Below are 23468 nucleotides of genomic sequence, written 5' to 3'. Positions count from 1 at the left end.
AATAGAAATAGCCCATAAAGGGAAAGTATAATGATTTTGGGTCAATTTCATTTTTAAAAAAATTGTGTTTATCATTTTTTAAACTATTGATTTTTTCATCTTTTTGCTTTTTGAACATGGAGAGTCCAAGATCACCAGCCAGCCGAGTAAATAGTCTTTATTGATCTCCTAAAACAAGTAAACGAAAAAAAAATGTTTTTAAGCAAAAGTCAAAGGCCATAATCCTGGTATAATTAAGACCACAAAATGGCTCACCAACAGTATACCAGTCCCACACTTGGGTTTAGAGTTTCCCTATGTTTTGGGGTACAGAAAATGTTGCAAGAACTCAGCTAACAGAGTCTGAGTTGCCAGACAGCCTACATTTACAGCTACAGACTATTCCACCTCATAGACAGGTGAAGACTATTTCCTGCTCCCTTTGAAGCCTCCCTTGCAGATGGGTTAACCCTTTTCACACCAAAGTCCGTGTAATCAATGGCAAGGCCCTCTCTCTCTGTATTGAAACCCTGGTGGATGCCTTAGGTACCTCTCTCATGGTAAACATGAGTGCTGGGAGTAGGCAGTTACTTTCCATCTTTTTGCACCTCCCTCTTGAGCAAAGAATTTAGTGTCTTATTAAACCTTTCAACCAGCCCATCTATCTGTGGGTAATTGACTGACGTACGCAATTGTTTATTCTGGAACAACTTGCATCACCTTTAGCATGAACTTTGTGCCTTGGTCCAACAAGATCTCCTTAGGGAATGAGAACATGGTAAACAACTTTTGAGCAATTGCTTTGGAGGAGGGTTTCCTCAGAGGGACTGCCTTTGAATACTTTGTTGTTTAATCGACCAGGATGTATTGGTGTCCCTGAGCAGATTTAACCATGAGGTCCACCAGATCCATTGCAACAGGTTCAAATGGTACCTCGATAATTTGCAGAGGTACCAAGGGGTTCCTAAAATGCAACACTGAAGCAGTTAGCTGACAAGTGAGACATTAACAACAATATATTTTACATCAGCAATAACTCCAGGCCAGCAGAACCAATATTGTATCCATGCCTCGGTTTTCTCTGCCCCCAGGTGACCTCCCAATGTATCATTGTGAGCCAAGTCGAGTGCCATGTGTCTAAAAGGCTGGGGGACCAATAACTGGTTGACCACCTAACCTCGGACTTCTGTGACTCAGTATAGCAAATCACTATAGATCTCAAAGTGTGGAAAGCTTTTTTTGGCTGCAGGCACTTGTGATACTCCATTAACCACTGTAACTTGCTCTCTGGCATTTTTTAATGTGGGGTCTTGCATTTGAGTGTCACCAAATGCACTGCTTGACACTTTCAGTTCAGGATGCATGAGATTAGACTCGTTGTCCTCCTCACACACAACCTGGAGTAAGGAAGTTCCTTTACATCCTCTTCAGCCAACCTACATAAGAGGAGATATCCCCCCTCAGGGTCTCCCTGGCCTGTCTACCACAGGTGCCACAATGTCAGCATTTTCTAGAGTCACAATGTCCAGCTCTTCAAATGCAACAGAATGATCACCCCATCCAGGCAGTCCTCTGCTCACATAGTCCCATAGTTCCACAAAGACATACACCATTCTATTATGATATCATAGATTAAGTTGGGTAATACCCCAACCTCTTAAGTAACCATTCCATACACAGTGGTTATTGTCACTGATACCAGTGGGTACTCTCTCTAGTGTCCCCATAGGGTCTTATGTATAGGACCAACTCTCCCAGCTACCTCAGTATAGACAAGGGTTATGGATAAGTGATGGTGAAGCGCTGTGAACAATTAGTTATACCAGGGAACTATAAACAAAAACCCATAAGCTGGGTAAGTAGGCCCTGATAAAAACGGGTAAGTGAATAGTTAAATAAAGTGAATACTAAAAGAAAGAGGAGGTGAATACAGCAACCTGAAATATGTACTAAGTGACACAGGTGTGACAGGCTGTATATAACAACTACACAGTAATATAGTTTAATACATAAAAAGTGAAAAAAACAATAGCTCACACAGGCTAAGATAGCTATACTGTAAGTTCTGAAATGGGTAACAGACACAGCATAGCACAACACACGTGTATCTAAAGTCTCTTAAAGTGGTGATACCGAAACCCCAAAAATGCAAAAAGTGTCCAGTGTTTATAAATAAACAGACTTCGGTGCGCACACCTCTTGTGGTACTAGATGCTCACCTCAGAGCTATAGCACGGATAGCTCCTAGTACCATGGATGTCTCTGGTTAAGGCTGAGAGAGAGGGGGGGGATGATTTGGTCCTCATCAAGTGTTCATATATATATGTAAGAAGAAATATAAGGCATAATAGCATAATCCTGTGGAAGAAGTTTGGAATTGATATATGCACACATAAAAATTTAAATTTTACCAAGATACTGCACTATGGGCCCCCCTCTTTTCTCTTCCATCCCACACTCTCTGAGTTTTTGCTGACACCACGAGTCAAGAGAGGTGGAAGGTATAGAGGAAGTGAGTGCTGCCATACTATTTAGTGACCCTCCAGCATACAAGATCAGGATACGAACTCGGTGTTCGTGGAGATAGGTCCACTATCCATGGCCTCAATGTCAGTGCGTGCATATGTGATATATCAGTTCCAAACTTCTTCCACAGGATTATGCTATTATGCCTTATATTTCTTCTTACATATATATATGAACACTTGATGAGGACCAAATCATCCCCCCCTCTCTCTCAGCCTTAACCAGTGTGGCTGCACCTTTGAGGAGACATCCATGGTACTAGGAGCTATCCGTGCTATAGCTCTGAGGTGAGCATCTAGTACCACAAGAGGTGTGCGCACCGAAGTCTGTTTATTTATAAACACTGGACACTTTTTTCATTTTTTGGGTTTCGGTATCACCATTTTAAGAGACTTTAGATACACGTGTGTTGTGCTGTGCTGTGTCTGTTACCCATTTCAGAACTTACAGCATAGCTATCTTAGCCTGTGTAAGCTAATGTTTTTTTCACTTTTTATGTATTAACCTATATTACTGTGTAGTTGTTATATACAGCCTGTCACACCTGTGTCACTTAGTACATATTTCCGGTTGCTGTATTCACCTCCTCTTTCTTTTAGTATTCACTTTATTTAACTATTCAATTACCCTTTTTTATCAGGGCCTACTTACCCAGCTTATAGGTTTTTGTTTATAGTTCCCTGGTATAACTAATTGTTCACAGCGCTTCACCATCACTTATCCATATTCGCACTTTTTCTGTTTAAGGCAGACTATTAGGTGACTGCAGCAGTGCCCCCCAGTGTTCAGCTTAGATAGCGCAAGAGTCCAACTATTTTCATAGACAAGGGTTACCATACTAGCGGAGTCCAGTAGTGCACAGGCATTAGGTTGCTTCCCCATATGGTCATATTCAAACTGTCCCTCAGCCAGATCTAGGTGAGCACCACAGACCCTTTGGGTATATAAGGACATCCTCCGTGTCACCCCACATTCCATTGGTTCCTCCTGCAGGGGACAATGAGCCTGTAATCAGGGTCCTTGTAATCAGGCTATTCCCACTAAACGTTTCTCAGAGCCTCCGATTCCAGGGTCCAAAAATGATGACTTACCAATCCTGAGAAAACTGCCAATCGATTATCTCCTCTCCAACTGGACTATTCCAGAACCCTTTACCCTGCATGTATGAGTACCAAAAATATCTCTTATGGTCATCCTTTACAGGGATCACAACCCAAATAAGGGAGAAATATACCTATTGTCCAAGACCCATTACTGGTGCCCTGTACAGTCTATATATATATGCAATCTTTGTTTTACAAATTAACCTTATAAGACAAAAAGTTTACCAAAATACAGTGGGTCAACTGACAAGGCAGTAAAGCAGATGCTTTCTAATTTGGAGCTCAAATTGTTTCCTTGAAACCTCAAATTGAGCTTACCATTAAGGGAAGAATCATGCAATTTATAAATTTACCTGTGGTTCAGTTAGACCAAAAATGAACCCTAGGATGAAGAAGCTGAGTTGGCTATCTTTTTTTAGGCTACGTACATTTTTTGCAAGTATAGAAAAATACCCGTTAAATCTGTCAAAAGCTTGTGCCATTTAAACGTCCCTTGTACTAAACCATGGGTGCTCAACCTGTGGCCCTCCAGCTGTTGCGGAACTTCAAGTCCCATGAGGCATTGCAAGGCTGATAGTTACAAGCATGACTCCCAAAGGCAGAGGCATGATGGAACTTGTAGTTCTGCAACAGCTGGAGGGCCACAAGTTGAGCATCCATGCACTAAACTAAAAGCCTAAACAATTTATTTAGCCTTCCCAGTTCTCTATGCTATCTACAAACTCCTTCCTCCTAAGTTATGGAGATATGGGCCAAGTCAATAATTCAGGTGAAGGTAGCAACTCTAGGTCAGGCAAAACGTGATACTAATAGGATCGCTGGGTGAATAAAAAGGAAAATAAACTCTTACAAATTAAGCCATTACATCTAAGGTTTGGTAAGCTACAGTAAAATAAATTATGTTCTTGGTTATGGATACCAATTAAGCTCTGGTGCCCAACCTGTGGCCAGGGGGCTTCATGTGTCCCTTTGGCATTTATTGTGTAGCCCTTTGAACACTTTAAGACAATAGTTTTTTTTTAATAGAAATGTATGGAGTGCAAAGATTTGGAAGCATGGATTTGTAAGAGAGCTGTAATATTTGTGAACTCTAGCAGTCTCATGTACCACATCCCAAGTCTCTGACCATCTACTGTTGATAGTTATTTGTAGTAAAACAACATGCTTTCTATAACAAAAAAGGCAAAGGAACCACATGAAAACAGGAAAAAAAATCAGATGATCAGATCAGTGCAAAAGAAGAAAGTAAAATATCATTATATTTATATATACCTAACTAACTACAAAGACAAAACATATTTTGTTTTAAATTTTATTTTCTCAGCCTAGACCATACAGCATGTACAGAACTCATATGCATTACCTTTAATCTGATGAAGCTTTTGAATTGTTCTGGGAAATCTTTAGTTATTCACTTATCACCACTTGCACTCACATACATGAATATGTTGTACCTGTTGCACATATATCCTAAAGGTAAATGAGCTAGTATTTTATCAACCAATACATCTGAAATAATTGTATTACCTCGTAGTTATTGGATTTAGGATATAGTAGGGTGGGATTAATGCTACATGGGCCCTAGGCAGAATAATAATTAATACATCATACTAGTAACATAACATCACAGTGAGGACATTACATTAGTCTGATAGCATGGTATAACTTGCTAATATTCTGTTGGTCTCACTTTTTTAATTCCCCACTGTAGTGGCTTGGATAACATACCTGTATACAGGGGGTTTAATACCCACTGCACAGGGCACCATAAAAATCCAGTCTTAAGTGTGAGCTCACCCATATGAGATATTAAACATTTTTTGGGATGCCGATGGGTTGAAAGTTCCAGTGTATTTAATATATACTGGAAATCTTACATTTCTGTGCTGGGATTCCTACCTCTCTCTCAAAGCTGTAGTCATTATGAAAAGTAAGAGCCCTTCTTTATTCCTGTGAAAAGGAATGTATCCTACAGGCTCCAATAAAAACTGTAACAACAGATTTATTGGTGTTTGAATTTCAATACATTGGAGGCATTTACTAAAACTGGAACAGACAGAATCTGGAGCAGCTGTGCATAGTAATCAAGCTTCTATCTTCAGCTTGTTCGGTTACGTTTTGAAAATGAAAAACAGAAGCTGATTGGTTGTCCTGCACAGCTACTGCAGATTCTGACTGTCTCTGTCTTAGTAAATTTGCTTTGACAGCTAACAGCTACTATAAAAGTGACAGCACAAAGGTTAAAATAAAAATTACTGAATCTTAATTAAATATTCTTGTGTAAATAGTTCAATATACATTATATCTTTTAGACTACAAGAGGGTAATGGGAGTCTGAGCATAAGAGGAAGTTGCAGTCATTATTTGTCATTGATTAACTATTCTCATTTCAGTATCTTGACAGTTATTCTTTGGCTGCCCTTCTGCAGCTGTCATTGTAGCATCTAACAGGAGACAGGAAGGAGAGCGACATGACATTTACTTTGGAAATAGCTTTCAAAGCATAAAGTGATAACCCCTAGATATTAACAGTTTGTTAAAGTCTTAATTATTTTTCTATGTTTAAAATATATAGTAAGTTTTGCAAATAGAAGTGCAGAAGTATTAGCCCCCAGACTTTACAGTGTGGTAATAATTGTACAAAAGGGTTGATCAATGAAATCTGAAGCAAAATAAAAATGAAGTTGCTGCCAATAGAAACCAGTCAGACTGTAGCCCCTTACCTTTTCACATAATTATCACCATCAATTCAGTATTTTTTTTTTTCTGCATTATTAGGTCCAGTTGAAGCAGGAATCTCCATGCTATGAACTGGAAAACCTTGTTTTGTCTGTTCAAAGTCCTTACAAGGGAAAAGGGAAATTCAGGTGAGTGGTATAAAATTTCACAGTGAAATAAATAATAAATCACTTTTATTTAAAGCTCCAACATATTGTTTAGTATTGTACAGTATACTTCAACACCTTTCCTTTTTCCAGTATCATTGTCTCTACAGCAGATATTCAAATACAATAACATATTTAGTCACACATATTTAGAAAATCTAAGGGTAGGTGTAAAAGGCTTTTGCACAACTCAGCATTGTAACCTGACCTTTCCTCTCCCTTTTTTTTTTACTTGGATTGACCTTCCATTTTGATGGTGCCTAGATAGTTCCATCTTCAATGCCACTTGGCAGTCTCAGCGACTTCACACCAATAATTTTTGTAGTAGTGGTTAAGGGTGGCATTGTGATCACCTCTGTAAGGGGGGATTCTTCCTATAACCATCACCGTAAGTAGAATTTTTCCTACTGCCCCTGATTAATTGATTTCAGCAGGGGTTCCCTGAGACGGAAAGATTATTTTGAGGTTTCCACCGGGGTAAAAAAGATTCAGAAAGGCTTCTCTACTTTTTTTGCAAAGCACTGTACAGAACACCTGAATTGAAATTCTACTGTTTCCTCTGCACTCATGCTGCAAGAGCACTGATAATAAGGCACAATGATGTTTAAGGGCAATTTATAGGATAGGAAAGCTGTTCCAAATGCAGTTCAGGCTGGGCCTAGAACAGCCAAAGGCAGGTGAGGCTCAGACTTCATGTCAAAGCTCTTAGTCCCCTCCTGCTTTTTAGAAATTGGCATAATGTATAAAATTGTTATGTAGATCACTATAAGGTGGATAGAAGGGCAGCATAATGTATAACACGTTGGAATTTAGGTAATATAAGGAAAATGTAAGGTTAGAAATAGTACCAACAGTCTGACAAAACCTAATATGTTATTCTAATGCCCCATACACACGATCGGATTTTCCGATGGAAAAAGTCAGACTGACTTTTTCCATTGGAAATTCCGACCGTGTGTATGCCCCATCGGAGTAATTCCATCTGAGTTTACATAGAGAACACGTTCTCTCTTCCTCCAATGAAATTCCCTCGGAATTCCGATGTTAATTTGGTCAGACAAAGATCCGATCGTGTGTACAGGGCATTAGAGTGAATTTCCATTCAAACAGTTTGATGACTAGCAGAGGTTTGACATGATGATATTGTTGGTGCAACATGTTAAGGCATCACACTATACCTACCAAATTTTCAACCCTCTTTCTAAAACCTACTTCTAAAACTCCTCTCCACTACTCCTCCACTACTACTAATAGTAGTAGTAGTTGTTACCAGCTGCATGACACCAATAATTTATATCTTTCAATTTATAATTGATAAGTGGTATAATTATTTATTTTGTGCCATATTTATATATATATATATATATATATATATATGTATATATATATATATATATATATATATATATATATATATATATATATATATATATATAAATCGTTTAGGTGGTATGATTCTATGCTGTGCTTAACAGCATATGTAATTTTATATTGTCACTGTTACTTTTTAAATGCTATATGATGATATGCCACCAGTGAGTAGCTATGTTAGATGCTGAGACATCAGTCTTCAGTGACCAGCTGTCTACAATGGGATTCTGAGGACAAGATCACCAATCAGTGCATTTCCTGCACTAGGAGTCTAAGATTAACATCTATAGTAACACGCTGCACGCTCCCCAGCATTGAAGCTGATATAGAAATCATCATTGACCAGCTATTAACTTGTCAGCACTAAGATGTTGAAGCAAACATTACCAAATACCAGCTGTGCACTTACCATCATGAAGAGTCTATTATTTACATCACCAACCCACTTGTCACCACTAAGATGTGGGGACAAACTTTACCAATGACTAGCTGTAAACTTGACAGCATGACGAGTCTATTATTTAAATCACCAATGAGCAGATGCACACTTGTCACCACTAAGATGTGGAGACAAAATTTACAAATGACTAGTTGTGAACTTGACAGCATGAAGATGCTAAGTCAAATATCACCAAATGTTCAGTCATAAACTTACCAGTAGTAACATGCTGAGACAAACACTACCAAGGACCATTCATGAACTTGCCAGTATTAAGATTCTGAAACAAACATCACCAATGGCTCTTATGAACTTGCAGTGCTAAGGTGCTGAGACAAACATCATCAAGACCAGTCATAAGCTAGCCTGCACACAAATGCTGAGACAAGAAACACCAGTGACCACTTACCAGCATGAAGATACAGGCTATATAATGTATCTCCAATCTGTATCCATGTAAAGGAATTCACAAGACCTCTTTAAAAAGTGGTGAAAGCCAGAGGCAATGGGGTTAGACAGTCTTTTTTACCTTTTAAATTACTATGTTAGAACTTCCATTCTCAACCAGGGTTCTGTTAAGCCCTTAGATTCCTCCAGAGCTTGCTAGGACATCCTTAAGCTGTGACTTATTGACTTCCTATCGAATGATGCCTGTACAGTTCTGGGTAAGGGTGTCATTCTGACAACGACTGTAGGGGGGAATTATTTCCACTGACCACCAATGTCAGGGGCATTTTCACTGACCCCAAAATAATTCGTTTTAGTAGGGGTTCCCTGAGACCTGTAAATTATATCAAAGGTTTCTCTAGGGTAAAAAAAGTTGGAGAACAGTTGTGGTAAAGACATGAGGCTCAAAATAAAAGAGGCTCAAAAAGTCCCTAAGTCATTTATCACAACTGTAGAACCATAACATTATTTGTATTTCAGAAACCAGGAAGTCATAAATGTTCCTTCTAAAACATCAACTGTGTTTTTCAGGATGTTGTATTAGCAGTTATTGCTCATTTGGAGCCATTTAAAATCTGTTTAAGAAATCAAGTAGGAATGAGTAGTAATGAAAATATTTAATGTTATAGTACTTCTCACAATACCGTGCATGTTGCAGTTAGGGTTACGTATACTTATTATATCCATGTATTTTTCTGTTTCAGGACTGTAACATTGTAATAACTGTATAGATAAGAGGAACATTTAATTGATTTCCTTCTGCTTCAGTTCTAATTGAAAAAGCACAAAGACTCTTTTGAAAAACTTAACTTTGCCTCAAGCTAAATATTAATGCTAATGCTTTTTCTTAACAACCAAACGATTCTATAACACAGACAGTTTTTTAACATTTTGCTTGTGCTGGTATGATGTACACACCCACTAATCTGATTATTATTATGTATTTTTTTGCCATTTTCCCTTGAAGCTTTATACCATTATAGCTCTATTTGACAGCTACAAAATTGAAAATCTCTTATCTGATAGTATGGCTTCTTAAAATATGTAAGCAGTGAACTTAAAACTCAAAATAGTTGAACATTTTAAATATCAGAATCTTTGCGCTGTCAAAATAAAAAATCATCTGCCTTCTTTAAAAAGTTTGTTAAAATTATTCACATATAAATTAATCAGATGCAGCTTTTGCTTACCTTATCAAAAACATGTATTTTTATTTCCATTAGAGTGATTTTTGTGGAATCTACAAGCTACTTAGCCTTTCCTGATTTCCAAGATGAATTTGCCAAGCTAAAGCAAGAAAATGATTGCAGGTACTGTGTATTACCTATGTATCGTAAGTTGACTGCTATGATAGAGCAATAAGTATTATTGTAACAATGGGTGATCTATAGAATGCGCCCTAAAAAGTCGCCCACCGTTGCGCCTATGGAGGAGTGGATGATGCCTAGCTGCTGTTTAGAAGATAATAAGTGAACAAAAAGAATGTAAGATGATGAAACTCTCTAAGGAGTGTCAACAAATTAAAACAGCGCTATCAAATAACTGTGCATATTTGACTATATAAAATACATTACTACAACCCATATGTAATGATATACAGTGATAATAAACAAAATATATCCAGTTTAAGAAATAAACACTAAACTGTGACTGTAATAATAAACACCCGTGATTGACTTAAACGTGAAGTGAACGCACTGAAAGTGCAAGAGACAGTCTTTAAAAATAATTTAGAACGTGGCCAAACAAAGCAAAGTTCATGTGTATAAGGATCCTGCGATCTTCAAATTTTTTCAAAAACTTCCACCACACCCGACAGTGCTCAGTGATTCCTCCCCCATCAAATGGACACTCACCGGATAGGTATGCCTCACACTCTCGTGTTTTGGCACAAAAAACCTTATCAGATGTAGTTGTTCCCGTCAATAAAGATGTAATCCAAATATGACATCCAATCAGTTCCACATATATGTCAGAGAGAGACAAAAGAAGTGCAAATAGTGTGATACCATCAAAGGTTTAATAGCACACCAAAATAAAACTTCAAACAGTGCACTCACAAACAAAATCTTGTAAAACAGCAGAATATCACATCAAGAAACTCCTTCAAACGTCAAAATGGTGAGAAGCGGTCACGGCGGACCCCCGATCAGCGAGAAAAAGTGAAACCAATTCTCCTACTCACGGTGCCATGGACTTCTGTCAGATGCAGCTGCACATCCACTTAAATAAAAAACTTCAAACGCACTCTGCATCCAAAAACGCAGCACTCACTAGTAAAATTAGACTGTATGGCAATACCCCGACATGTTTCGTTATAAAAACTTATTCATGAGTCCCATGAATAAGTTTTTATAACGAAACATGTCGGGGTATTGCCATACAGTCTAATTTTACTAGTGAGTGCTGCGTTTTTGGATGCAGAGTGCGTTTGAAGTTTTTTATTTAAGTGGATGTGCAGCTGCATCTGACAGAAGTCCATGGCACCGTGAGTAGGAGAATTGGTTTCACTTTTTCTCGCTGATCGGGGGTCCGCCGTGACCGCTTCTCACCATTTTGACGTTTGAAGGAGTTTCTTGATGTGATATTCTGCTGTTTTACAAGATTTTGTCACAAGAGTGCACTGTTTGAAGTTTTATTTTGGTGTGCTATTAAACCTTTGATGGTATCACACTATTTGCACTTCTTTTGTCTCTCTCTGACATATATGTGGAACTGATTGGATGTCATATTTGGATTACATCTTTATTGACGGGAACAACTACATCTGATAAGGTTTTTTGTGCCAAAACACGAGAGTGTGAGGCATACCTATACGGTGAGTGTCCATTTGATGGGGGAGGAATCACTGAGCACTGTCGGGTGTGGTGGAAGTTTTTGAAAAAATTTGAAGATCGCAGGATCCTTATACACATGAACTTTGCTTTGTTTGGCCACGTTCTAAATTATTTTTAAAGACTGTCTCTTGCACTTTCAGTGCGTTCACTTCACGTTTAAGTCAATCACGGGTGTTTATTATTACAATAAGTATTATTAATAAAAAGGCTAGATACAGACTTTTAAGTACACAATGGGGCTTATTTACTAAAGCTGGAAAGCGCAAAATCAGGCTCCCTTCTGCATAAAAAACAATGAGCATTTGGGGGAGATTTACTAAAAATCTGGTGCAACTCTGCACAGAAACCAATCGGCTTCCAGGTTTTATTGTTAAAGCTTAATTGAACAAGTGGAAGTTTTCTGGTTGAACTAGATGGACTTGTGTCCCTTTTCTTGTAAGTGAGAAGCTGATTGGCTAACATGCACAGCTGTACCAGATTCTGAATGCTCCAGTTTTAGTAAATCTCCCCTTTGTCTGTGCAGCTAGATTTGTATAAGGGAAATAATGGTGGTGAGAATGAACTTAAAGGAGTTGTAAAATCTCAAGGTTTTTCACCTTAATGCATTCTATGCATTAAGGTGAAAAACCTTCTGTGCTGCAGCAGCCCGCAGAGCCCCCTTTTTACTTAGCTCCAGCCGCTGGCTCGGGTCCTCATTGGATAGATTGATAGCAGCAGGAGCCAATAAAATATTTTAAAAAATTGTCACTATGTTGCACGCTTTCCCAATGCAGACTATACCCAGCCCTGCCAATGCATATTGCACAGGTATATTCTGTTGTCAGAAAATCCAGCCTGAGCAATGACAGTTGCTTGAGCGAGTGCTTGTAGTCATTAAGTGGCTGCAAAGAGGCTGAAGGATGAAATAAAAAGTAAAAACAAACATTTCATTAGCAAAAAGCATGGAAATGTATGTTGAATGTTCCTTAAAGCTCTGTAAAATAAACTCTGAACAGGATTGGTTCAGACTAAGAATGACATTGGGTTCACCGCAAACATAGATTCATGGTGAATCCCAAAGGATCGCAAATTTCAAACCTTTGCCTGAAAACTTTGCAAGTTTGCAGCCAATAATGCAGTGCTTAGCCTTTTCCCCTGGTCGTCTGAGTCACAAGATTCAATAATCTGAAGGATTAACCCACTCCCCTTATTATAAAAAAGATGAGCTTGGAGAAGCGATATTGTTAGTGTGTTGCTGTTAAGGAGAGTTTGAAATTCTGTATAAGAAGGGATACTGTACCACAATGTGCTTTACTGTACTTTTGATTAAGGTATTGGTACAATAGCTTGCTTATTAGCCCTACAAATGGCTAGAATTCAATCACAAGCAATTCCAGAAAATATGTTGCAACCCAGGTAAATATTTCCCAAAAAGTTCTTATCGTAAAGGGAAAGGAATTCCAAAAACTAATAAAATAGTCCTTAACCACTTACCCCCCGGACCATATTGCTGCCCAAAGACCAGAGTACTTTTTGCGATTCGGGACTGCGTCGCTTTAACAGACAATTGCGCGGTCGTGCCACGTGGCTCCCAAACAAAATTGGCGTCCTTTTTTTCCCACAAATAGAGCTTTCTTTTGGTGGTATTTGATCACCTCTGCGTTTTTTATTTTTTGCGCTATAAACAAAAATAGAACGACAATTTTGAAAAAAATGAATATTTTTTACTTTTTGCTGTAATAAATATCCCCCAAAAATATATAAAAAAACATTTTTTTTCCTCAGTTTAGGCCGATACATATTCTTCTACATATTTTTCGTAAAAAAAATCGCAATAAGCGTTTATTGATTGGTTTGCGCAAAAGTTATAGCGTTTACAAAATAGGGGGTATTTTTATGGCATTTTTATTAATATTTTTTTTACTAGTAATGGCAGCGATCAGCGATTTTTTTTTTCGGTATTGCGACATTATGGCGGACACTTCGAACATTTTTGACACATTTTTGGGACCATTGGCATTTTTATAGCGATCAGTGCTATAAAAATGCATTAGATTACTATAAAAATGCCACTGGCAGTGAAGGGGTTAACACTAGGGGGCGGGGAAGGGGTTAAGTATGCCTGGGTGTGTTCTTACTGTGGGGGGGGGGTGGCCTCACTAGGGGAAACACTGATCCTCGGTTCATACAGTGTATGAACAGAAAATCAGCATTTCCCCTGCTGACAGGAACGAGAGCTGTGTGTTTACACACACAGCTCCCGTTCCCCGCTCTGTACCGAGCGATCGCGTGTGCCCGGCGGCGATCGCGCCCGCCGGGCACACGCACGGGAGTCGGGGGCGAGCGGGGGGCGCGCGCGTGCGCCCCTAGTGGCGGCTAAAAGGTAGGACGTCATAATACGTGATCTCGCCTAGGAGAGCCACCTTGTGGACGTATTATGACGGTGCGGCGACGGCAAGTGGTTAAAGGGACACTAAAGGTTAGTTTTTATTGCCTAAATTCATTGGTGTAAGCTAGTGCATTACAATGTCACTTACCTCGTCCTTCCATTTGCGCTCCAAATGTGAGTAATTCAGCTTTCAAAAAGTAATTTCCTGTCTCTCCTCATATTGCTTTCCACCAGCATCTGAGCCGTTTTGCATGGTGGAAAGCTGAATGTGCTCGCCCCCTCCCTACGACTACAGCTCTGCGTGAGCTGCGTGAAGAGGCTGTCTACAATTCACAGGCAGGGAGGCAGGGCATAAGTGGGCGTCTCTATAATGTGGCTTAGTCGGCTGGGGAGGTGGGAATGTGTGTAGACTGGGGAGACATAAATGTGTGTAGGCTGGGGAAGCGGGAATGGGTGTATACTAGGGGCGGTAGGGGCGGAGTGTGGCGGCGTGTGTCCACGAGAAATTTACTCATTATCGTTCGGCGATTTAAAAAAAAAAGGCCCTGCACATGCAGGATGCCGCTAAGCCTAATGGGAAGTGTAGTTTCCATTAGGCTGTGATGTATTTATTATGCACGCGCACCGCAAACCAGGAAATGAGTGGTAGTAAAGATTCAGGAATGACTGAGGATGAGAAACAAGCTCTATTTAAACAGGTATATAAGGATTTATAATGGCAATCATTCATTTTTTCTTAATCAGCACCTTTCAAATGTTAATTTAAGTGAAAAATTGTTTTAACTTTACAACCCCTTTAACCACTTCAATTCAGGGCTTTTATACCACCTCAATACCGGGCCTTTTCTGGCACTTCTCTCCTACATGTACAAATTGTAATTCTTTTGCTAGAAAATTACTCAGAACCCCCAAACATTATACATGTTTTTTAGCAGACACCCTAGGGAATAAAATGACGGTCATTGCAACTTTTTATTTTGCACGGTATTTGCGCAATCATTTTTCAAACGCCTTTTTTTGGGAAAGAAAATGGTTTCATGAATTAAAAAAATAACAAAACAGTAAAGTTAGCCCAATTTTTTTGTAAAATATGAAAGATGATGTTACGCCAAGTAAATAGATACCTAACATGTCTTTAAAATTGCTCACACTCATGGAATGGCACCAAACTTTGGTACTTAAAAATCATCACATCGCGCCTGGGCCTCTGACGATCATAGAGATGACTGGTGACCATCTGGTCACCAGTCATCTCTATGCTTCCCACCCAGCGCCGGACGATTTTTTCTCCGGGACCCCTGATGGCACGGGAGTGCCCGCCGAACCACCGGATGGCGGCGGGACGGGGGATATCCCCTCTCGCCGCCTATAAGAATGATCAAGCGGTGGAACTGCCACCATGATCATTCTTATCGTGCACAGAATCACTGGCACGAAAGAATAATATATGAATGATGCCTCTAGCTGCAGGCATCATTCAGATATCCCCCCACAAAGCCCAGGCCGTCATATGACGTCCACCCAGGATGGGAGATCCCATCTGTGGATGTCATATTACAATGGCTGGGTAATGAAGTGGTTAAATAGCTTCTAGCACAAAGAAGGAAGCTCCACCAAGAGACAGGAATAAATCTCTAGAGTAAATAGCAGGAAACACAAGGGGGTGCCACTAAGTGCAGTATTAAAATTCACTTTAATAAAAAAGCCACATGCACACTAACATTGTTCCAAATAGATAGCGCTTGTGAGTACAAACATGTCTCAGTAGGAAATGCCCATGCACTGAGTGGAGATGGTAACAGCAGCAAGCCACAATCAGTAAGCCGTAAAGCCACTTGTTGGCTAAGAGGACTGTGGAACCAGTCATGATGCATTAAGATAAAAATCCTTCGGTGTGCAGCAGGCCCCCTCGGCCCCCCTAATACTTAGCTGAGCCCCATCTCTGTCCAGCGATGTCCATACGTTTCTTGTCTTTCTGAGACACAGCGGTGGTGCCATTGGCTCACGCTGTTGTCAGTCAAAGTCAGTTAGCTAATCAGGAGAGAGAGGGGGCAGGGCCGCGGCTCTGTGTCTGAATGGACACAGAGAGCTGTGACTTGGTTCAGGTGCCCCCATAGCAAGCTGCTTGCTGTTGGGGCACTCAACAGGAGGAGCACAGAAAGGGACAGAATAGGAGGATCTGGGCTGCTCTGTGCAAAACCACAGGACAGGGCAGGTAAGTAGTGTTTGTTATTTTTATTTAAAAAAAAAAACAAGACTTTACCATCACTTTAATCACATAATCCCCCTCCCTGTGGACTTTAATGGGGTTTGTTGCTAACTTTGAGCAACATTTGCTAAATTGTTTGTGAACTGAACCTGAGGAGATTCTCTTATATATAGTTCAGAGGCGTCCAGCTTGTTTGTTCATTGGATAGTGATTGTGTGCGGGTTTATGCTTCAGCATTGTTTTGACTAATGTGTGGTCTGGTCTGAAGATTGAATGTTGTTCTTTTTATATAAAGGTTTGCATTTTTACAAATTTTGACCTACACTATTAGTGAAGGAATGCAACAGTATGAGTTATGAAAATTTTAATATTCTGATGTATTCAGAGTAAAAGTGAAATGTTCAAAATCAATAATAAAACTGGCTATGCAGCAAGTAAGGAAACAACAATTAGCCACAAGCCTGCCCAGCAAGTGTTAGAATCAAGTGATTAAACTTTCAAGTAGAGCTACAGGTTAAATAAGGTTTAAGTATGTCTTTTATTCTATTTATGTACAAATCCTTATTACCTCTAGTGTTCTGGCTAAATCATTAGAATTACAATATTTATAGAATACTCTCATTAAGGGCAATTTAAAGTTCAGTGTATGTTAGTCCCTTGTGCAGTATGCTTATTGAAAATTAGTTCTGCATTGGATGCTTAAGATGTTGAGACATACAAAACAAGAGTTACATATTGCTAGTAATGCACCTATTTGGACATACATATCAGACCCTTTTAGATGGTCTCTAGCAGATCTAATCACTTGAACAGGATGATTGAGTATCAAAATATCACCTAAAATACAAAATACAGTACAATACAACACAAAAACAACAGCTCACAGTTCAAACCAGTCAACTACCAATAAACAGATTGTGCTCCACCCTGATAACTGCCACATAGTAAGTATTAATATGCCATGCCCCAGAGGGACCCATACCAACCATAGCCCTGGGCCCCAACATACATAATACCACCAGGATCTCAAGGACCAATGCGGTCACTCAACAACAGAGGGTGTGATTAAAAATAAATAGACATACGAGATGGAAGTTTCCTTTATAAAGAAAATGTAGTTAAGTCTACTAATAGGAAACTAAGGTATCACATGGCTAATTATAGAGAAAAGTACCAGTGAGCAATGTATTCAGACCTGGGTCGCTGTTTCAGAGTTCCTTACCCAGAGAGACCTTGTCAGATTAATTGGGGTAGCCTCTGCTGTTTTAAGCATTCTTGTAAAATGGCAGAGCAGAATTTATCAAAGACTTCCACTTATCAAGAGTTGGAGGGGCAGGGCACTGCTGATGAATCACAGTTGCCTTCCTGGCATAATAAAGTAGCAAACCCAGTAAGGTTCTGGTGGCTTTTCTGTGGGCCAAAGGGGTTCACAAGACCTAGTAAACAGACTTTCCGGTCCAGAGGTATATGGATATTAGTGACAGCTAGAATTACTAGTTCAGATGTGAAGGAAGCTGCCATTTAGATCTCTACGCCCAGCTGAAAAAGAGTAAGGTAGTACCGGTGTATGATCTTAAATTGTATGAGTCGGTCCCTGGCAGTTCCAATTGTTGGAATAGATAGTCTCACACAACTTCCCAATCATTATTATCAAGACTAGAAACATCAATGACCATTTATCTCTTAATTTAAGCAATCCCTGTGAGATGGGCTGTTGCTGAGCCTTGCTTAAAGTCGGGTGGGCTTTGGGCAAGAGCTTAGCTTGCATGAGAGATTCCATGCTGGGTGTGTATAGGGTAATACTTTCACTTGCCTGAAGAGTATAGGTCCACTTTAAATTGTGTTGTACGCAAAATCAAATGGAAATGTTTTTCAAAATTAGTTGAATGTTTTTAGGCATATTACTGTATTTATATGGCAAATACAGAACAGAGAATTTGAAAAGTGTAGTCAGTGGCACGGGAATCATAATTTTTATTGTGGTTGTAATTCTGTGTAATTCATTGTTGTTCGTGAACTTGCTTGAAGTGTTATATTGAGAGTAATAATTCATTCAATATCTTTCCCAAGTAGGTATTTGGAAATAGATTTGATAAATGTCCCTTTTATTCATGGCAGTATGAAATGTCCCTCTATGTTTTAATATTAGACTTTTAGACTATTTCTTTAGCACATTTTTTAATTTGTTAGGGCACAATTTTTTTTAATTGACCATGAAGCCATATTTACCAGTGTCTCATTTCCATTTTTGTTCATAAATCTAACAACTGATAAACAGATCTTTTAATAAGCATAATGCTTTTTGAATGATAGATTATCAATATAAAATGTGAAATATAATTAAACATCCACCAATTATAATACCATTAAAAGTTATGAGGGCATGTAAAAAAAAGGTTATCTACTTTTACTAAGAAAATAATACATTTTCATCCACCATAAGACCCTTTTCACAGGGGCTGTCCGATCAAGTCTGCCTGTCAGTTTTTCAGGCGGACTTGATCGGACCATCCATTCACCCCATGGAGCAACGAATGTCAGCAGTAACATATCCGCTGATGACCACAGCTATCCGATCCTGTCCGCCAAATCCAGACAGATGGTGGTCCTATTTTCCATCCGTCTGGCGATTCGAATTTGATATTATCGGGTAAAAATGGTAAGGCGGTCCGTTTTCACCCAATTTCCCCATGGGGAGAGCGGGACTGTGTCTGTCTCCACTCTACACAATGAACGGAGATGGACCTGTCATGCGCCTGCTCAGCGGAGCGATCCTCTGCTGAGCAAGCAGAGTCTGTCAGGCAGAGGCATCCTTGTGAAAGGGGCCTAAAGGGATTGTCAACTATTTTTGTAAAATAAAAAATCACTTAAAACAGTATTAAATACTGTAGTGAACACCAGACAGGCATTTCCTCTGTAGACATGCATTTGCTTTTCTAACCACATTTTATGTATAAAGTGAATCTGTAATATGTTTATACATGTTTCCATTATTGTTGGGAATAAACAAACTAATATTTAAATATTACTTTTTTTTAGTCAGGTAAATTAACCACTTAAGGACCGGACCAATATGCTGCTACATGACCCAAGGGGTTTTTACAATTCGGCACTGCGTCGGTTTAACAGACAATTGCGCGGTCGTGCAACGTGGCTCCCAAACAAAATTGGCGTCCTTTTTTCCCCACAAATAGAGCTTTATTTTGGTGGTATTTGATCACCTCTGCAGTTTTGATTTTTTGCGCTATAAACAAAAATAGAGCGACAATTTTGAAAAAAATGCAATATTTTTTACTTTTTGCTAAAATAAATATCCCCCAAAAACATATATAAACAAAAAAAATGTCCTCAGTTTAGGCCGATACATATTCTTCCACCTATTTTTGGTAAAAAAAATCGCAATAAGCGTTTATCGATTGGTTTGTGCAAAATGTATAGCGTTTACAAAATAGGGGATAGTTTTATTGCATTTTTATTATTTTTTTTTACTACTAATGGCGGCAATCAGCAATTTTTTTGTCGTGACTGGGACCTTATGGCGGACTCTTCGGACAATTTTGACACATTTTTGGGACCATTGTCATTTTCACAGCAAAAAATGCATTTAAATTGCATTGTTTATTGTGAAAATGACAGTTGCAGTTTGGGAGTTAACCACAGGGGGCGCTGTAGGAGTTAGTGTTCACCTAGTGTGTGTTTACAACTGTAGGGGGGTGTGGCTGTAGAACTGACGTCATCGATCGAGTCTCCCTATAAAAGGGATCACTCGATCGATGCAGCGCCACAGTGAAGCACGGGGAAGCCGTGTTTACATACAGCTCTCCCCGTTCTTCAGCTCCGGGGAGCGATCGCAACGGGGCGGCTATATACGAATAGCCGCGCCGTCGTCCCGGATCGCTCCCCGCGGGAATCCGACCGCCGCATGTAGCGGGGGGGGGGGGGGCCCATCGGACCCCGGACCCACGTCTAGGCAGGGACGTACAGGTACGCCAATGTGCCTGTACGTGCCATTCTGCCGACGTATATCTACATACGGCGGTCGGGAAGTGGTTAAAAGTTAATAACACCCCCAAATCAGTTTGCATATCACAGTGCGAACTGCAAATTCAGACAGGAATCGGATGGAGTGGGTGTGAAAACCCATGCCATTCGATTCTGCTGCGGACCAAAAAAAGGGTCCTGTGCGAGTTTGGTCTGAATGCAATGCGACTTCAGCCATACTATCTGTATGGCTGAAATCGCAACACAGAGATTGCATGTGATTTGCTGCAGAGCGAATTACATCCAAAGTCGGACATCGCTGCAGTGTGAACCGGCACTTAAACTGCAGTCGAAAATAAATCCATGGTGTAGATTTGGTCAAGCATGCTTTCCTTGAATACTATTAATTCACAAGAGTGTTTGGAGCCTGCTTGATGCTTTTCATGTGCTGAATGTATATTACTTTCCTGGCTCACCCATATATATTTATATATTCTGAGCTTATATTTTTCTTGATTTATCAAGAATAATCCTGTGTTTGAATTATAGGGAAGCAGCAACTGTGAATGAATGCAAAAAACACAAGGCAACAGCGCTCAGAAAAAACCAAATGACAACAGTCAGTTAGCAAGGGTTAATAATACGAGATACAATGACAGCAGCAATTATAAAATCAATAATTAAAAGTTCATGAATAAAAGTTCAAATAAAGGAATGCAATCAGTCCATATATAAAAGCTGTATTCTCAGGGTGAATTCTAATAGGTGACCAAGGGCTGCTCTCCAGGAGTGAAGTCAACTCAGGTATACATGAAAAAAAGAAAAACAGGAAAAAAGCGCCTCTAGGTCATCTGGTTTATTTACATAGATGGGAATAAGTATCCAACACTTACATGTAAAATTGTAGAAACAGGGGTGCAAGTGAGGATGTGTGATGTGAAGATGGCTCGTGTCTCAATCCTGTTGATGGACGAGCAGATCAGCTGGAGGGGAGGCAGGAGCTGATGGCTGTGTGGGAGCGGTGCTGGAGCTCAGTGCTCAATCCATTCGAGTAAGCCGGACGGGTGCCGATAGGGGCCAACGCAGGATAATACAAATTACAGAATAAAGCAGGTGCACGGCTCTCGTTCAGGAGGCGGTGACGTCAGCGGGACGGTGGCCGACAGTGGCCAATGGGGAGCCTGTAAATACGATCGATCTACAACAGTAGAAACGGAAGAAAGAGATAAAGCAGAGATGGCTATACAAGGAAGGAAAAGAGGCAGAAACAATTATATATAATAAATGAATGTAAATGTATATGTGGAGGACTATGCCAATTAAAGCCATACTGTAAATTTGCACAGGGGCCAGATGAGAACAATAATAATGAAGGTAAAAAGGCACTTCTTGTATACCATTGAAAAGTGAAGCGGGGAATAGTTATTATATATAATTGTTTCTGCCTCTTTTCCTTCCTTGTATAGCCATCTCTGCTTTATCTCTTTCTTCCGTTTCTACTGTTGTAGATCGATCGTATTTACAGGCTCCCCATTGGCCACCTTCAATCACATGTATTCCCCTTTATATTTCTGGATGGCCTTCCCCCTTTACACTTGAAAAAGGAGCGCGCTGTCTTGATACTGACTGACGCTAGGCTCTGAAACGCGTTGTGTGCTACATTGGCCCCTGTCGGCCACCGTCCCGCTGACGTCACCGCCTCCTGAACGAGAGCCGTGCACCTGCTTTATTCTGTAATTTGTATTATCCTGCGTTGGCCCCTATCGGCACCCGTCCGGCTTACTCGAATGGATTGAGCACTGAGCTCCAGCACCGCTCCCACACAGCCATCAGCTCCTGCCTCCCCTCCAGCTGATCTGCTCGTCCATCAACAGGATTGAGACACGAGCCATCTTCACATCACACATCCTCACTTGCACCCCTGTTTCTACAATTTTACATGTAAGTGTTGGATACTTATTCCCATCTATGTAAATAAACCAGATGACCTAGAGGCGCTTTTTTCCTGTTTTTCTTTTTTTTGTGAATGAATGCAGTTGTTCAAATAATAAGTTATAAGATCAGTTGCTCAGATCAATAATGGCATTAGAAATGCAGAGTTTGTGAAGAAATAGCCAAAGGCACACACATAGGTCAGCTGTAACCGGTTTGATTCCATGGTTTATGACCCAAAAAATTGTCACCCTTAGGCAGGTGCTTTTACAGATATTGAAACGGCCACCCTCACCCAAATGGAACGGTATAAAAACAGATCTATAGAATATAAAACTATATGTTATATATTAAATTAACATAAATGAAATTAAAATACATGTATAGGGAATATTTTATGATTATTATTTACGGTATATTTATTATGTAAAATTACAACAAAGTATGCACATATACTATATATATATATATATATATATATATATATATATATATATATATATATATATATATATATAATGTATATTACTGTGCAAAAGCTTTAGGCGGGTGTGAAGAAATACTGGCTTCAAAACAGGATCAGTTCTTCTATGTACACTTGCACACAGTTTTTGAAGGAACTTGGCAGGTAGGTTATGAATAAATAATGATTACCACAACTTCCTAATTTCCTAAAACTTAATCAAATAACTCAAATAGTGTGTAATAATAAAGATGTAAATAAAACGTCCATGCTTTTCCACAATCCAAAAGTGGTGGTTCTTCTAAGTGGTGCAAAACCAAAAAACAGAAAACACATATAAATCTTCAAAGTGTGACAAAATTCTTCCAAGCAATGTGTCAAAAATGAATCTGTGCATAATCTTCGTGATTGTTTCAATACTTAATGCTCACAGAGAGCTTACCTCAAAGAGGAGTATAATAAGCCTTCTTGATCACACGAAACCTGGGCAAACGCCAACTCCCAATCTCCCTGGATTTTGAGTTCACGATGGGGATCTCCAATGATGCCGATGGTTTTCCAGATTTCCAACCATATGTGGATCTCCCAAGAAAAAGAGTCACTGCTCCAGGTGTATGATGATAACTTGAGGTGGAATATCTCGTAGAGTGTCAGCCCCGGCCCGCCTCCGTGGAAAACTTGTAAGAAAAGAAATGGCTGCACATCCAGGAATTCCGATAGCCTTTTATTGTTCAAAGTAATAACACCAAAGACACCAACACAAGGTCACGTAGATGCGTTTCACACAAACATCTTGTGCTTAATCATTACCAATAATGATTAAGCACAAGATGTTTGTGTGAAACGTGTCTAGGTGACCATGTGTTGGTGTCTTTGGTGTTATCACTTTGAACAATAAAAGGCAATCGGAATTCCTGGATGTGCAGCC

The 23468-nt window shown here is 39.6% G+C and overlaps 1 protein-coding gene across 1 annotated transcript in view; it reads left to right on the top strand.

Annotated features, from left to right (window-relative positions):
- CFAP47 (cilia and flagella associated protein 47) overlaps nt 1-23468 on the top strand; it is a 610902-nt gene that overhangs the window by 266011 nt on the left and 321423 nt on the right. Inside the window, exons 39-40 of the mRNA XM_040336504.1 lie at nt 6387-6475; nt 9974-10060. Of these exons, the coding sequence (XP_040192438.1) occupies nt 6387-6475; nt 9974-10060 (176 nt within the window). The remainder of the gene's footprint in view (nt 1-6386; nt 6476-9973; nt 10061-23468) is intronic.

This window comes from Rana temporaria, chromosome 2 (assembly GCF_905171775.1).
Source record: "Rana temporaria chromosome 2, aRanTem1.1, whole genome shotgun sequence".
Classification (NCBI taxonomy): domain Eukaryota; kingdom Metazoa; phylum Chordata; class Amphibia; order Anura; family Ranidae; genus Rana; species Rana temporaria.
The sequence above is the reverse complement of the archived record's forward strand: the minus strand, read 5'-3'. Positions and strand labels throughout refer to the sequence as shown.